We start from the raw sequence: 17,028 nt of genomic DNA, 5'->3' as shown, positions 1-17,028 counted from the left end.
CCAGTTCTTTGCGTAAGGCTGCGGTGCATACGGTGCTCAACATAAATGACAACAGGCCCCGCTTTAAAGTAATCGTTTTATCCATTTCCCAGTGACCACAACGGGAATTTTCTGAGGTTTCATGATGATTTGACTTAAAACAATTGTACACAGCGTCAAAGCTGATTGTGGAGTCACACATTCAACAAAGTCCACATGATCCTCCTAATCTCCTTCTCACGAGTCTTCATCCGCGCTGCTCTAGTTCACACAAGCCACTAAGAACCCACTAATGGAAACACCATATTAATTGGTACAAATTGGTAGAGTAAAGTGGGATACTGTACACACATACTGAGTCTCAACCTCATAACTCACGATGCACGAATACAACTTTTATTCAGACCGAGTATGAGTTCAAGTATACTTAGATTTAAGTACTCACCAACACCAATACTTAATAATGCCATTATGCCTTGCGATTGTAATGAAAATGTTTTATTTTAATCAAATATTGTTCAGAAACACAAAATATTTCTTGAACATGGCATACGTTTACACAAATATAAGACTTGAGGATAACAACTTTTAACTACTCACATTTTAACATCCAAATGCATCTTCTTCTGTCTTGCCACACATTTCACTTAAATGTAACCTGTCACACAAGGCATTTCAGTTATAATATAAAACTTTTAGCAGGACAACTGAAGTGATACATTGTCACACCATCTCTGACTTCTCTTTCCTCGACGTGCAGCGCCGAGTAGTGTGGAGTAGAGCTCAAGAAACTCGATGCTTGCAGGATGGCTTCCCACCACAACTCATAGGACGGCTTCCTCTGTCGCCGTCTGAGGGGAGTGCATCAGCCATTTTGCAGAGCATATTTTGCAGCCCCCACTCTGCGCTCCTCGGCGCGGGTAGTGTTGTCATCTATGTTTACCTTAAAGTATCTCCAAAACAACTACTCCACCTGCCCAGATGGTATCTGTCAGGCTGGTAAAGCGGTATCAGTGTTATAATATCGGAGCATTTTTTCAAGTAGGAGTACAGACGTACAGTATCGGCTCTGATACTGATATTGGTATCGTTTTTAATTGTCACATGCTGCTTTTAATGAATTACCTCAGTAGTATGGCACAAACTGTGTTCGTCCATTAGCATTAGGTACGCATTTACAATGTAATGTAAGAAGTGTTTTGATTAACAGTCAGAGAGGCATTCATTGTTAATTATTGTGGTTGTAGTTTCATCATACCGAGATCTGCTTCCAATATTTTGATGACCTTAAATGACTACCTGAGAGAAGAATAATATTAGAAATATCCATCAGTATGATGATTCCATTGTGCAGAAGTAAAAAAAAATTATGGCCGGTAAGTACAAAGACTTGTATTTCCTCCTGTAGTGGGACCGGAGGCATTTTACTCCGCTGCAGAGAGTACATGGTGTCTATTAGGGAGGGGTAAGGTGTTTAAGTACAAAGACATTTTAATAAAAGTTACTAATATTATCTACATTTTGCAAGTGTTCCCCCCCCCTCCACACGCACACAAAATCTCAATTATAGCAGCAATTTGTTTTCAAATCCATTGTAAGTTCAGCTTTACATATGCCATGTCTGCTCTATCGGCAATGTGTGTTGTGGTAAAGACGTATACAGCGACTCATTGTGGTATAAGTAATCACAAACTGGAATTACACTACAAGTATAAGTGCCCAAATCTGATTTGATGCCTGTATTTTTGGGGACAGTCTTATTGCCATGTACATTTCAAGTGACACATATCCCGTATGACTGTGTTTCCACTGTTCTGTACACCTGAAACACGCAGATGCCAAAACTGCACGTAAATAACTTCACAAACCTCAATGCCAGTCAGTGACAACAAGGACGTCAACAACAATGAATAAATATTAAATATTGCATTGCATTTAATTGAGTTGAGTTTTCAATAAACCTGATTTAAATGAGTGTATCCTCTGTACTCGACTGGCTACCATTGGCAAATATTTTGCTTATTTAAAGTGCAACCAACACCTCTTATTTTACATCATATTTAATGTTCTATACACCTTTAATATAGTATTATTAATTGTCAATGGCGCTTTCACTGTAGTTTAGATTTACAGCAGGTGTTAATGTGTATTTGTGCCGTTTGGGCTGACGTGCGCGTATGTAAATCACGCGTCGGTGTTTTGATGCTTTATGACAAGAGCTAATTTTGACTATCCGGAATTACCCTTATCAATAACAGTCTTTCTGCCTGGTCATAATTAAATTTTTTTACCTTTCATTCAAGACAGCTGTAATAGAAATGTGCCTAGTCGAATAAATGGACAAATGACATCACTTTTGCCATTCTGGGTTTTCTCATTATAGATATCTACAATTCAGTTGCAGAGATCCCCTAGTGAATTACAGATATCTGTTATGGAATTGTAGATATCTGTAACTCCAGTTTGAGATACAATTAGATTTCGACTGGTCATAGTTACAGATATCTACAATGTCATTTAGCCTAGTTAAAATTTAATTTAAGACGTCTGAAAAGGGACCTATAGATATCTTGAATTGAGGTGACAAAGATATTATGAAATGGAATTATGACTAGTCAGAATGAAATTGTAGGCATCTCAAACTGAAGTTACAGATATCTAGAATATAATATCAACATATTGGATTTAGAAGGGGCCTGATTTCTGTCTGAAGTCTGAATATGTCCAATACCATGCATTTTTAACATCATTTTTCAGATGTCATGACACATAACCCAATTGTGTCAATTGACAGCAAAAAAAATAAATAAAACGATTTGCGTCTCTTGAACCACGCTGGGTAAATCAGTTAAGTGTGCCATCTCTTATAGCAGCATTCACTGTTTGAGGAAATGCAGTATTCGACTTTCCACTGACTCCAAGAGTTGACTTTAACAATCCAGACGGTATAAATCAAGTACGGATCGTATCTTTGTTTTTTTCTACACAGTCCAGCGGCTCTTTCTTTGATATCATAGGAGTAGTGGACACATTAAGTGTTGTCCAAAGAATCTGGCTGGATAGGAACCCGCGTGACCTTCTCATGTCCTTCCTTCTTGGGCTTGCTGTGGCCCTCTTTGGTCCATGTTGACCCACTGTGTCTTGTACACAACTAAGTACAGTTACTCGTCTCCAGGCTCCTTCTCCTCCCCTTTCCTCCTCCGAGCCTGGAGCGGCACCATGACTCAGGTCACATGTTTGGAGTGTACTTCGCTCGAGGATAGGTGTCTAGAATTTCAGTGGAAATCTTCATTTACAATCTTGTGCTTGATGTGACAATGGTTTTAATCTGCAGTTGAAGATGTGCTTTACCTGCATGATCATTGTTGTCTTTTGCCTTGGCTTTGATCCTTTCCCTTTAGCGCTCCAAGGGAATAGCTGGACCTCAGACAAGGGCTTTGGTCCATTGGATCCAGTTCCACATCACTCCAAACCTGCTGCGCGGAGATAAGCACATTCATAAGCATTTTGTCTCTCCATCTAAGGGTTTAAATAAATGACACATTTGCAGGTTGTCAAGTGGATGTCTAAGCAACAGGGGGCACTGTTACTCCAAATGTTTTATTTTTATTTTTTTTGCCAATCAGAAGCTTTGGGAAAGTCAAAATGATCAAGTAAAATGGGAATTCTGGAGTTAAGTGTAAATATCACACATGAATATATGATAAGTCAAAATTTAAAAAACATGATTAAATGGAATTTTCCACCATTTCCCTCAACAGTGACTATTAAAAGTCCAAACCATGTACAGTATATGTTTAAAAAAAAAAAACATGTCCCTTGGTTTACATGGCGTCAATGTCATCCGAATTTGTACAAAATTCAAAACGTACCTTAGAAGTACATAACCGTACGCCTTGGGCTAAACTTAGCTTATCCCTGTGTCTCAGTCGAGATAATATCACTTCACTATACTTCCTTGATTACAGTGCTACTTTCCTATTTAGGCAGGGATTTGGCAGCATCTTAGAGAGTTTTAAAAAGACCACAAAAATCCACACGTTTGTGAGTTGTGAAAAGTGAACTGCGAATATGCAGGGGGAGCCAAACTCACAGTGTCCATTGTGGATAAGGATGACGAAATTGGTAGAAACTTGTTTTTGGAGACAGTTGATTGCCTGCGCAGCACCGAGTCCCTGAAGGAGGACTGGCTATGTGACGCTGACATGGGGTCCCTCCGGGGGGCCTGGGCTAGGAAGTGTAGACAGGGGACTTTTTCAGCTAGAGTGTCCCTGTCGAAGCACAGTGATTATTCCGACAAAGGCCTTGTATCGGTTTCAAGCTCACATTACTTTATTTGCTGAGTATGGTGCTCTCACCTGTATTTAGAGTGAATGATGGCATAGATGAAAGGGTTGTAGATGGCCGAGGCCTTGGCAATAACTGCGGGGACGGCTTTGGAGTAGGGGTTCAGAACGCTTGCGTATCTGAAATGTGTTTTCTGCATCAGAACCTGTTCATCGTCGGTTATTATAGTTGTTCTTTCATATTTACCCTGCCCAGGCAATGAGGGTGACACATGCATAGGGTGACCAGGAGAGCACAAACACGATAATCACCACAAAGGCAATCTTGGCCAACTTCCACTCGGTCTTGATTGTCTGCTGCTGAATCAGCGTTGACCTCCTCACCTGAGAGCCCAACTTCTCCACTTCCCTGGCAGGACACAAGCGAGCGGTAAGGTGTAAAGTGGTGCCTTGAGATACGAGTGATAACCCTGCAAGTCATGGCTATTTGAACACAAACGGTGGAGCAACGGTTGTAGACAGATACTATAACAATACTCACAGCCATATATTCTTTATTCTCTGCAAAGAACGACTATTATTACTGTGGCTCACGGAGCAGCTGAGACCATTTCCATGTACGCTATGTTTGTATGTCTGTATTATACCTCCCCCTTGTGGCTAACAGAAAGAGGCGCACACTAGAGCTAGCTGTACAATGTCCATTGAATTGAAGCAAAAAAATGTGGCACAAACTGTTTAATTTCTTTAAATTCTATTTAATTATGTCATTACTGTATGTTTTTATGAAGTGCTATATCATCGGTAGCCCCCTATCCACTCTTGAGGACTTGCACGCTACAAGAACTAAGACACGGGCAGGCAAAATTTTCTTGGACCCTATAATTTCAACGTAACATTTTGCCAATTTTGCACATCTCTGTTGTGGCAATATTACAATAGTCGCCGTTGTAGCTTCAGCACTCTGCAATGTTTGCATAACTGTATTCCACGCTACTGGACACTTTAAACTGTTCAAGGACTCTGCATCATTTGCACAACTGTCATTTGATCATAATTAGCTCGCTACTAGTCACTTTATACTGCTTGAGAACTCCCCGCATCATTTGCACAATTGTCAGTATATCACCATTACTGTTCTACATAACTGGGACCCTTACATTGCTCAATATTTGTTTAGGGGGGCTGAAGATCGGTTTTAGGGGGACTGGGACAATAAAACCTTGCCATGAACACATAGTACCACGTATTTTTTGCCAGGGTTGACAGGTTTTTAGGGGGGCTCAAGCACCTCTAAGATAGGCCTAGCGACGCCACTGCTTTAACATAATACTGTTCACACAGGAAACAGTGAGTAGTTTGGCAGAGGGTGAAAAACAATGCATATTCACCTGCTGGCGTGGCGAGTAGCCAGGAACATGCACAAATAGCAGTAGGATATGATGCCCAGTGGGATGAAGAAGACAAAGCAGCATAGCATCAAGGTGTAGCTTTTATTTGCAGGCGTCGACGTCACGTAGTCCCACGTGCATGAGGTCATCAAGCCTTCTGGTATGTAAGAACCTTAAAGACCAATGCAAACGGAAAAGAAAGCGTATAGTCAAGTAATTAATAGGACAGAATGCGAGTAAACCAGTTACGTACTCCACCCCAGAAGTGGTGCGAGGCTCCAGGCGAGAGAGTACAGCCACACCAGACAAATGATGAAGCAAGTGCGTCGCTTGGAGGTCCATTGTAAGGCCTGCAGAGGCTTGGTGATGACGATGTAGCGGTCCATAGAGATGGCCAGAAGGTTGATCATGGACGTGATTCCGAATAAGGCTCCGCAGAAGGCATACATTTTACAACCTGGGAAGACAGCATTGTAACATTAAAGTCATTTCTGATGGCAATAATGTAGATTCAAGGTTCTCAAGCTTTTTTCACCAAGTACCACCTAAAAAAAAAATAAAAATGCTTGTACCACCATCACCAAAGTACCACCATCACGACCAACATTAAAATTCACTAGCGTGGTAGGTCTAAGTGTTCATCAAAAACATGACAGAGGTTTTGATTCCTAAAACGTATATTCAATATTATTGTAATCTGCTGTAATAATATGAACAGTTTCAACATTAACACTGTTTTAATGTACGAAATTGAAAGAAAAACTGAAAATCTTAAATGATGATTCAGTCCAAATATATTATACATGTATGAAAAATGCAACTAAATAAATCAAGCAGATCTAAAAGCTGATATGCAAATGTATGGTACTTCAAAGTTAAATACAACTGAACTGTATTACCACTAGAGAGAGTGGTACGTACGCATACCACACTTTGAGAATCACTAATTTAGAAGATGGATGGATGGATGGGTTGTGTGTGGAATTGGGTCAATAGATAAATAGAGGCTGTAGATAGAACAACTCGGATTAAAACTAAAAATAAATTCAAAATAAACATTAATGAAAAAGTATTCACAGACAAAATAGTTACACTGTCTAACTGTTACACTAGTTATCCACAGTACAAGTAAAGGTTTATTCAAAACAGGGCCGCTTATTGAATTCAAACACAAATCAAGAGTTGTGATGGCATGAAAGACTTCTTAGTATGAACACGCATCTCAAGTAATGAATCAGTGGAAATGGATATTCAAATGGATGAAGATAGCGGGAAATGTGATAAACGGATACATACCCGTTTCGCCAAAAATCCAGCCCTTGTAGAGGGAGTTGACAAAGAAGATGGGTGACTGTGTGATGGCCATGAGGAAGTCACTCACTGCCAGGTTCATGATAAAGAAGTTGGGAGGAGTGCGTAGCTTCTTATTACTGAAACAAAATATTGACTTTACATTTCTTGAATTATGCAAATACAAATACAGTAATTTCCCACATATTTGCAGTTCACTATTAAAAAAAATTCATCCCATGGAACTTATCCCCAACATTTTGCTGAAAAACTCTCCATGTCGCATTTTTGTGCTCTTTTTATAAAGCGCTTAGATGGCGCCAAAGCCCTATATAAATAGGAAAATAGTGCAGTAATTGGTGGTGTCAAGGGGGTATGTGGAAGTCATACATCTCGACTTAGAGAGAAACTTTACATGTCTGAGAGGAGCAAAATTTAGCCTGGGTCATTAGTGGAAGGTACAGAAAGGCTTGGCCGCGTCTGCTAGTACATACACACTTGCGTTCTTTTCAAAATCAAATCACCTATAAGCCAGTTATTTCTAAGGGTAATATAACAGTTTGAAATAATATAAAACTGGTTTTATAATTTGTGGTACATGTGTGTATGTATTTACAGTCATGGTTCTTCGCTATTCGCTGCATGGCTCGGTACCGATCCCCAAGAATTAGTGTAGTTGGTTCTTTGGAGTGCCTGCCCACCCATCACGTGTAAAATTACACACCAAAAATAAATCTTTTGTGAGCTGCCTATTTCTTAAAATGTGTCTGTGAGCATGCAGTACCTAATTTTGGCAAATTTACAAAATACCAGGCCCACACTGCATTTCATACCACGTTTCTCCGATGACTTGGCTACTTGGCTGGGCAAAGACCTGCCATTTTCAAGTGATTAGACTTTCAAAACCAAAATGTAGCTAGAGCTGCAGTGAGTTCTGTTGGATATTTGAATTAGCGCCAGCTAATTGCTCTTGATAAACGACGCATATTAGAATGTTTGGTTTTCGACGTTGAGGTGTGTGGGTGGGAGGGGCGCCAATATGTCGGTTGTTTTCCAAAACAGATTGAGTATCGACTCTAGTGTTAGCGTTGCTTGAGTGCGAGTGCAATGAGTTCCTTTGTGGCACGGACTGCATTTTGGCCTTCATAGCTCACCGGTTAGCAAAGACAGAGGAACGTTGGAGGAAAAGTCATCCAATTATAAATGACCTTTGACTTAAAATGGATGACTCAGGGAACAGTGCGGTCCAGATCCCCCAAGGATTTCCAAATCAAAGCAGTATTGTCAATGCAGACTTACAATACAGATGTATTGACCTACTCTGGGTATCAACCTGCATTGCCACCTGCAACCTCGCATTTCCTCTCGTACTACTGGAGTGTATTTGTATGTTCACCTCTCTGGCAAGTGCTTGTGTGACTAGAGACTAGAGACGATGCCGAGTTTAGGGATGATCCCTGGTGTATGGAACTCGATGCAGTCTCAGTGTTGTGCCCGACACTTGTTTTCGTGCTTGCGGATTACTACTCGATGGCCATCCACCGCTCCACGTTTCAAGCGGGCCCTATTAACACCAGAAGTGCATGAGGTGCATTTTGTTCATATCGCACAGCTGTAGCAACACCCATTGCATTGAATTCCTAATGACTAATGCTAAATAAAGTATGTTATATATTGATAACATAAACATTAGCTTGCTTAGCTGACATTTTGACAGGCATGGTTGTTGTTGCATCTGGGCTTGTGACATTGGTATACCACACGCTGATCCAAGAACACACTATTTCCAAAATGTGTGTGTGTGTATATATATATATATATATATATATATATATATATATATATATATATATATATATATTGATAGGTTACAGTTGGGTGTACCAGCCAAAATGAGCCATGGTTTTTGCACCTTGGTTCCATGGTGGGCAAGTAAAAGATAATAATGTGACAGCAGATTGTGTAAGAGCTCTATATAAATTGCCTTGAGATATGAGTTTGTTTCGTGACCAGGTTCGTATCTTGAAATACTCGTATCTCAAATCATCTTTCCCCATTGAAAAAAAAAAAAAAAAAAAAAGGCCATTAATCTGTTACATCACCCCCCCCCCCCAAAAAAAAACACAAAAATGTGAAGTGTTTTTTTTTTTTAATAAGGAAACTGCATTCTATAATACTTTATAATAAAAAAAAATACAGCAATGGCATAATTAAATAGAATTTTAAAAAATGTAAATAGTTTTTGTCACAGTTTCTCATTCAATTCAATACATAATATGCTGCTTATTCTGGTATGCACACCTTTGCCACCTGAGGGTAGTATAAGACAAACATAAGGATATACTGTACATGGAGACCGAGGAGACGTCACAACTCATCAGCAGTAATATTATTCGTTCTTCGTAGGGCATAAAAAATATGTGAGTACTGTTATATCGTCTGTCTACGTGTGTAGCTGAACCATATGTGTTCCAGTATCCAATGCTAGCATTAAGCCAGCGGACTAAAGGCTAAGGTACAAACTCAACATGTAATTCTTTGTTTTATGTTTAATTTGACAGTAAACTTCAACTGAGAGTGTCAATAAACACCTTGAAGCCTCTTTTCTGAAAAATATGTTCTAAATCTAACTGCCAAATTGCTGCTTCTTGTGACGTAAGATGGGTCAACTGCCACCATACACCGGCAAAAAATTGGCCGAACGAGTGCTCGTATCTCGAAAAAAAAAATCGTAATTTGGGTCACTCGTATCTTGAGGCACCACTGTGTAAACAAACAACATGTTTTACTATTTAGGAATAGATGTGTTCTATTACTAACAGTCTGTACAAGGTCACCCTACATTTTTTCGCACTCGGACAAAAGAATTGTGACAATGTACAGTATATACAATATTTGTGGAATCATAATGATTTTGTTCATTTGAATTAAAACCACATCATATCGCTGATTTTTGACAAGGCGAAAAAGACGATTTCTTTTTTTGTGCGTCCTCATTCTTAGTCGTTGCCTGGCAACATCAACGTTCATTTCCTTTGTTTCCTTTGTGTGAGCATCTTCAGGCTGTTAGGCCCTGTTATTGCCGTACCCGAATTCAGATGCTGAGTTTACAACGCAGAGCTTGAACGTTGATTATTGACAAACAAGCAAAACAAAAGATTCTTACCAAAAAAATGCATACATGACCAAGGCATTTCCCGTCACGCCAACTGTTCCGATCACCAGGACAAAAAAAGCGACGATGTAGTGAACGTGGTCCTGGACATCCACCTGCCGGTCGAAGCTGTGTTGCCGGTCCATTTCTGTAGCAGACGCACATACACGTATGTCACAAGTAGAGTGTAAACTTGAAAAGTTCTGTCAATTGTGTTTGCATGATCTTCAGAATCAGAATCATCCTTATTGGCCAAGTATGTTAAACACTTCCTCAGATGCTCCGGAATCTCAATACCTGTGGCTGTGAGTGTGACTAGTTTGTAATTTGTTAGTCCCCGGGTGTAACCCGTCTCTTGGCCCAAGGCCCACCGCGCACTGAGCGACATGGCCGAACGCGCCTGAAGTGGACCGTCGCCCAAAACATTTACAATTGGCGACTCTTCGCCACACACCAAGCCATTGAGCACTGCACATCTACCAACATGCTGCAACGGATAAACTGCAACCCTGTATCGGGTTTTAGGCTCCACATACAATATACTGGACTGTATTTTTTTTTTTTATTGAACCACAAAAACATGCCGCGATTGTCAAGGAAGAGGCACATGGAGACACAGAGAGTGGAAACAGGCGAGAAAAAAAGGAGTGTGTGATATTATGAGAGGCTGTTGGTAGTGATGGATCTCCCCATTCACTGTGTCCGTGAATTTCCGCGACAGAGACTCTCCACACTTTGCTTTCTAGCTCCAGTTACATATGGGATCAAAAATATAGTTAAGTATTATTGTAAAACACACTACCTGGTGCCTTGGTGCCAATGGTGCCTTGAGATAAGAGTTGAATTCATTCCGTGACTGACTACGCTCGTAACTGAAATAATCTCCTCAATTGAAATGAATGGAAATGCCATTAATCTGTTCCAGCCTCCCACAAAAAAGCACAAAAATGTAATCTGTTTTTTAATACAAAAAATAGCAGTCTATAAAATTGTAATTTATAAAAACTTAGTAATAACATAATTAAATAGAATGTAAAGAATTAAATAGTTTTGTGGGAATTCATTGTGTCGGTGCGGCTCCTTCTGTTGTGCACGCCTTTTCCACCTGGGAGCAATATAATACAGACAAAGATATACATGGAGACCTTCGCAACTAAGCTCAGTAAGCTGCAGTAATATTGGTCATTCACAAGAAAAAAAAAATATGCCTGTGAGTATTGTTATACTGTCTGTCTATGTGTTGCTCCACTGTTTGTGTTCAAACATCTGTTTATTAAAGGGTTATACCATTGATACACTGATGCTATTTGTTAGCCCATCTATGGCATTTTGTTTGTTAGCATTAACCTATAAGCGGACTTTCTTAAGGCAAAGCTATATGGTTGTTTGTTATGTTAAGTTTGACAGTAAACTTCAACTGGGGGTGGAAGTATACAACTTGAAACGTCTTTCAAGGCAGTTTAGTGGACGAGTGGTTAAAGTGCCCGCCTCACACTTGAGAGGTTATTTGAAACCGTGCTCTGTTTGGCGTTTGGGAGGGGTAAAACTATTAAAGAAAATCTTTATATGGTCGCTCTATATTGCATGTGTTCACAGACAGCGGGTCGGTCTGCCGCAATAACATTGTGATGGCATCCCTCTGCATTCACAGCCAATTTGGAAAGGAAAACCTAAGCTAAATTGATGTGTCTTGAGAGGGTCACCTTTAGGACAGAAGAAAAAAAAAACAACCGTTCACAGTCCAAATCAAGCAGGAACAGACATAGGTGAGAATTAACGATGGGGCGGATGTGCGGGGGGTGCGAGTCTTCAATCAGTCACAATTACCCAACGCTGCGCTGCCTTCAACACATTTACCAAAGAGGCGATTAAGTCAATACTTTTGTGATTATGAAAAAAGCGGTTGCTTTTCCTTGTGGACAATTCACGGCTGGAGCGCTGATTACAAAAGGATTTCCATGCTTTGTTAATGTGATGAACTGCAGCATGTGCACACCGGTATGCGCAATATTATCATCACTCTTAAACACGCTTCCCGTTATGTCATTGGAGAACATCAAACCAAATTTGGTTCAATGTTTACTTTTTTTTTTTATATGTATATATGCCGGCATACTCCATGTTCGGGCACAACCTGCAGGAAGAGGTTGCAAAAGTACTCACACTCTTTACTCAAGTAAAAGTGCATATACTTGTGTAAAAAAAAAAAAAAAAAAAAAAAGAAGGTTCTGTTGAAAGTAGTAGTACTGATTCAACTTATTTGAGTAAAAAAGTACAGATTATGAAATGCATGTAGGGACAAAAGAGTGCAAATTTATTTTGACTGTCAATTATAATAATACAAATGATAATTTGCCACAACTGTAAAAAGGGTTTTCACAGGCAAAAAAACAAATGTGTCCCATAGTTTTGCTATTGTTGTGAGCTGATTAACAAAAGCTAGCTAATGATATGGAAAAAATATATATACATCTTACCTCAAATGTGTATATTCAGATTAGAAAGAGATTTTTTGAAAACCAGAAGCTTGTGGTTTTTAGGCTGGCACAAATTACAGTTTATTCGCCACAAATTATTCTCAGAGCCTACAACATCAAGCAATTCTCTCTTATAAGACCTTGGATAGGGAATATCTTGCTTCTCCGAATCTGTTCAGTCATCATTGTTAGTGCTTCCTCGTTTACGTTCCGCCGTGTCACTGCTGTCCCTGTTTATTTTCTGCCTCATAAGACCCCTAGAGCGCAATAAAAAAAAATCTCAACCGCGGTTGACTTTACCTCTGTGTTTACATTGTGTCGTTATCTGTGGCGTTTGAAGAAAAAAAAGTAACAATCCTATTTTCGCAACTAAGGAGTAGAAAGTAAAGATATCTGTTTTCAATTGTAGGGAGTAAAAGTAAAAAGTCGTCAGATAAGAATAAATAAGAGTGTTGCCTTGACTTATAACTTCAAGTTGAAGGTTTTGAAGGTTTGTAATCATTGCTATATCAACGCTAGTTTCGGTAGGCTGTCTATGGCATTTAATATTGTGTGTTGGCATTAAGCTAGCGGACGTCCATAAGACAAGTTTAATGTGAATTGGTTGAATACACAACGTACAATTCTCTTTTCTTATCTCTAGTTTTACAGTAAACTTGGACTGTGAGTGGCAATAAACATGTTAGCAGTAGCTAATGATTTGTACTTAACGAATCTCTGTACTTTGTGACTTCCCAGTTCCCACCACTGCATGCACATGCACACACGGCATCTCATGGTCACACCGAGAGCACCCCCCCCCCCCCCACTCCCCCCCACCCCACCCACTTCCGCTGTGCTCAGTGAAGGCTTGTGCATCAGACGGACCTTCCGTCACCTCTTACTTCCACTTATTAGGCAGCAAGACTCGGTCTTGCACGCGAGACGCATAAGCCAAGTGCATGTCTGAGTGCGCTGAGACAGCCTATAGAAGCAACAGGCAGCTATCAACACAAAAGTGTGTGCACAGGAAGTAACTCCATTGATTAAAAACAAGCTTTTGACTCTAGATTTTTTATTTAAAAGTACTGTGTATCAGTTCATTTTATTATCACATAGTAATGACAATGGAGTCAAACACCGTGATAACTGATCTAAACACAATGATTTTTTTTTTTAAATGTTAAGTGTTTACAGATGTAACTTTTAAAAATCTTTTACTTTTGGAACTTTTAGAAAAAAAATAAATGTATTTTTACATTTTTTGTATTATTTTTCCAACAGGATCAACGTGTCGTTATACATTTTCATCAATATTATTTTTCTTCAATAATTGACTAGGATAAATCATGTGTTTCTAATAATTTCATGTTAACATACATTTATATATATATATATATATAAGAAATTGCGTAATAAGCGGATAGGCGTAGCCATGCAGTTTAATTTTTATTTTCTAATAATTGGCCAGGACAAATCATTCAGCTCTAACGTTAATTCATGTCAATATCAATTGGTATATATTTTCTAAACAAATGGCCTGCAGAAAGCATGCAGTTCAAATATCCTTTGATGTATTTTTCTAAGTTTTTGTTAAATATATATAATAGGGAATGGCGGGTGTATTTAGACCAACCACTTAATTTATTCAGTTTGGTTCTGTACCCGATAAAGTGCCACAGTCTATAACAATGCACATGGTCAAAACAATAAAGTGATAGTTTTACCAAAAATACGTGCATTAAAATTCTGATTTTGATAGCCTTGATTTTACCTTTTTTGTGTGGAGAATGAAGCTCCTGTCTCTTCGCTGTTGCATGCGCCTCTCGAATCCCCAAGTGAGAGATTCAAGTCATACAGTGCAGCATCGGTGTGCTGCTGCCCACTAAGAGAATATGAAAATACGCTGACAGAAAACAAGCAGCAGCACATTGACCATCCCCCTGCTGGCAACCCATCACACACAGCTCGTATTTGGCATCATGCATTGATCAAGCCAGTGTGTGGTTTTGTCCATACGTGCGTGCATGGCAACACGCACATCACTTTGCCCTGTAAAGGTCGAAAGAGACTGTGATTGGGAGGAGTTACTATACATCAGTAAAAAAACAAAATGAAACCTAAACTAATAAACACATTAGCTTGATTAAAAAGTGACTGTATAAGACAGTGTGCAACCTGATCTTGTCTCTCAAAAGTGTTCTTTGTCAATGGACTGTCTGTTGTCGTACTCGGGCGGCTCCAACTCCCGGAGACAAATTCCTTGTGTGTTTTTTGGACTACTTGGCAAATAAAGATGATTCTGATTCTGATTCTGTTCTTAATTTGAAATTTTGTTTTTGGGAATGTACAGTTAATTAAAAATCAAAAAGAGGTGATAAACGTACCTTTCGACTGTCGAGCAGAAATTAATTCCACATTGCTTCTGAATCAAATGAGTGATGGGCATTTTTTTTTTCATGTTTTCCAGAAGTGGATATTCCAAAAAATTAATCAGTTCCAAAAGTCCAAGCTAACAGCTCAGCATGAGGCTGCGAAGAAAATTATTAACACCACGTCTGTCACACCTTCTGTCTCTGATAGGTTCATCATCCTCAGTAATTTCTTTAAAAAAACAAAGTACCGGAAACTTATTATTTTAAGTTAATGACTGCAATCCTAGATTTAAGTTACATGTCTTCAACAAGCCTCCTCCAACTGCATGTCATGTGACTAACTACTTTTTTCCGGTAAAACAGTCGTCTAACCGGGGTGAGCAAAATTACGCTAGGGCCAGTTCAAGTTTGCAAAGTGGATCAGAAGAAAGGAGCAAACGTGGCTAGTACTGCAAATAACCCTGAAGTTGCAGAACCTCCGAGCTCATTTAGATCAACTGTATGGGAGCATTTTGGCTACTGGGTTGATATCAGCGACGGAAATCACGGCAACGTGGCCGACTGGTTAGCACATCTTCCTCACAGTTCTGAGGACCAGGTTTCAAATCTGGCCTCGCCCCTGTGGAGTGTGAAGGTACTCCGGTTTCCTCCCACATTCCAAAAACATTCATGGTGGGTTAATTGAAAGCTCTAAATTGCCCCTAGGTGCGAATGGTTGTTTGTTTCTATGTGCTCTGCGATTGGCTGGCGACCAGTTCAGGGTGTACCCCGCCTCCTCCCCGCAGTTAGCTGGGATAGGCCCCAGCACACCCGCGACCCTAGTGAGGAGAAGCGGTACGGAAAATGGATGGACTACTTTTGCATGTTAGGATGGGCTGGAGTTACTTTATTAACATTTAAAGAGGCTTAAGTTCAATGCCTTTGTTTGTTTGTTTGGTGTTGTCTGTTTGTTTGAAGATTACTATTTCATTATGGAAGAAAAATGTTGGAGAAAATGATTGGGGTAAATCAAACTTTGAGTATGATCTGTAAACATTAAAGAACAGAACGTGAAATTGGTCATTTCCCAATCATTGATCAAGGACATTTCTTAGAATGCCCATCGCTAGTTCCAAGAAGGCCTAATAGATGCAATGACTTAGAAAATGGGTCGATCCACTTGCACACGTTAGTTCAAAAATCACTTGACTCCACTATGTTATATCACAGGAAATTAGGAGCTACATTTTTTTTTTTTTTATCAATGATGTACTGTTTAATATTTCTTGGCTGACGCTCACAGGCTTTCTTTGTCAAGCGAATCACAGTTGTGACAACCAGCTGATAATCATGTGTACAAAGCGTATCTGTTGTCCGCATGAAACATTGATAAAGATTGCTTTATTATCTTCCAGCAAGTTTTAAAGACACGTTTTGTATCTGGCATTCAGGTATAAAATGAGCGTGGCCTCCCCCCTCGGCATCAAGAACACAAGGCTACCATAACTTATGCCAAGCAACTCAACAACGCAGACTGGCTAACAGTTAGCCACTTAACAGACGGCAATGTCTTGAGCCAACATCAGCCAACTCTACACTCTCATTCGCTGACTCTCATGGGGCAGGCCCCGCCTTTTAAAGCCACACACATACAAAGTCACAGATATACTTCAGTGTAAAATGCAAGGATGGCACACCTGATGAGCTCTTGCAGCCCATTACAGTGGATGGGAATCAGGAGCCATATTTGGTAACTTCAACTTGAGTCAAGCCTCATAATAAGATAGTAGAGCCATTTGATCTCTCCCTGCCAATCAGCAAAGTAATAATAACAATGAAAAAGTACCCAAACTGTCAAATTTTCAAGGATTTTGATGAGTGGCTTAAAAGAGCACCCAATCTACAGTCCATCATCCCATCTTTCATAATTGTTCAAATTCTCAACATCCATTAAAAGCATTGGGTATTTGAATGCGCCCTTCATGTACCTGAATCTATGAGGATTTTTGGGTCAGTTGGAAAGCTCTCCTGAAATAATAAACATCACATCCATTTATTTAAAAGTACTGAGAAATGTAGAACTTAAGACAAATTCATTGTCTCTGGCACTCGTTTTCA

At 39.6% G+C, this 17,028-nt stretch overlaps 1 protein-coding gene across 3 annotated transcripts; it reads right to left on the bottom strand.

The window, feature by feature from the left end:
- Positions 1–62: 62 nt before the first annotated feature.
- Positions 63–14,661, bottom strand: opn4xa (opsin 4xa). Of its 3 annotated transcripts, none has more exons than XM_061747509.1 (10): positions 14,331–14,661; positions 10,113–10,248; positions 6,953–7,086; positions 5,910–6,113; positions 5,657–5,828; positions 4,513–4,674; positions 4,338–4,445; positions 4,073–4,250; positions 3,331–3,455; positions 63–637 (listed from the first exon to the last, which is right to left on the bottom strand). In XM_061747509.1, exons 2-9 carry the CDS (start codon positions 10,244–10,246, stop codon positions 3,339–3,341), a joined length of 1,209 nt encoding a protein of 402 aa, XP_061603493.1. In that variant the 5' UTR covers positions 10,247–10,248; positions 14,331–14,661; the 3' UTR covers positions 63–637; positions 3,331–3,338. The 3 variants fall into 3 exon arrangements, with proteins under 3 accessions (XP_061603493.1, XP_061603494.1, XP_061603492.1); XM_061747510.1 differs by having other exon boundaries at positions 63–3,246; positions 3,331–3,452; positions 14,331–14,659; XM_061747508.1 differs by having other exon boundaries at positions 63–3,246; positions 14,331–14,658.
- Between the last annotated feature and the right edge of the window lie 2,367 nt (positions 14,662–17,028).

Source organism: Phyllopteryx taeniolatus, chromosome 15 (genome assembly GCF_024500385.1).
Source record: "Phyllopteryx taeniolatus isolate TA_2022b chromosome 15, UOR_Ptae_1.2, whole genome shotgun sequence".
NCBI classification, from domain to species: Eukaryota; Metazoa; Chordata; class Actinopteri; order Syngnathiformes; family Syngnathidae; genus Phyllopteryx; species Phyllopteryx taeniolatus.
Note: the sequence above shows the minus strand (reverse complement) of the source record. Positions and strands in the feature narration are given on the sequence as shown.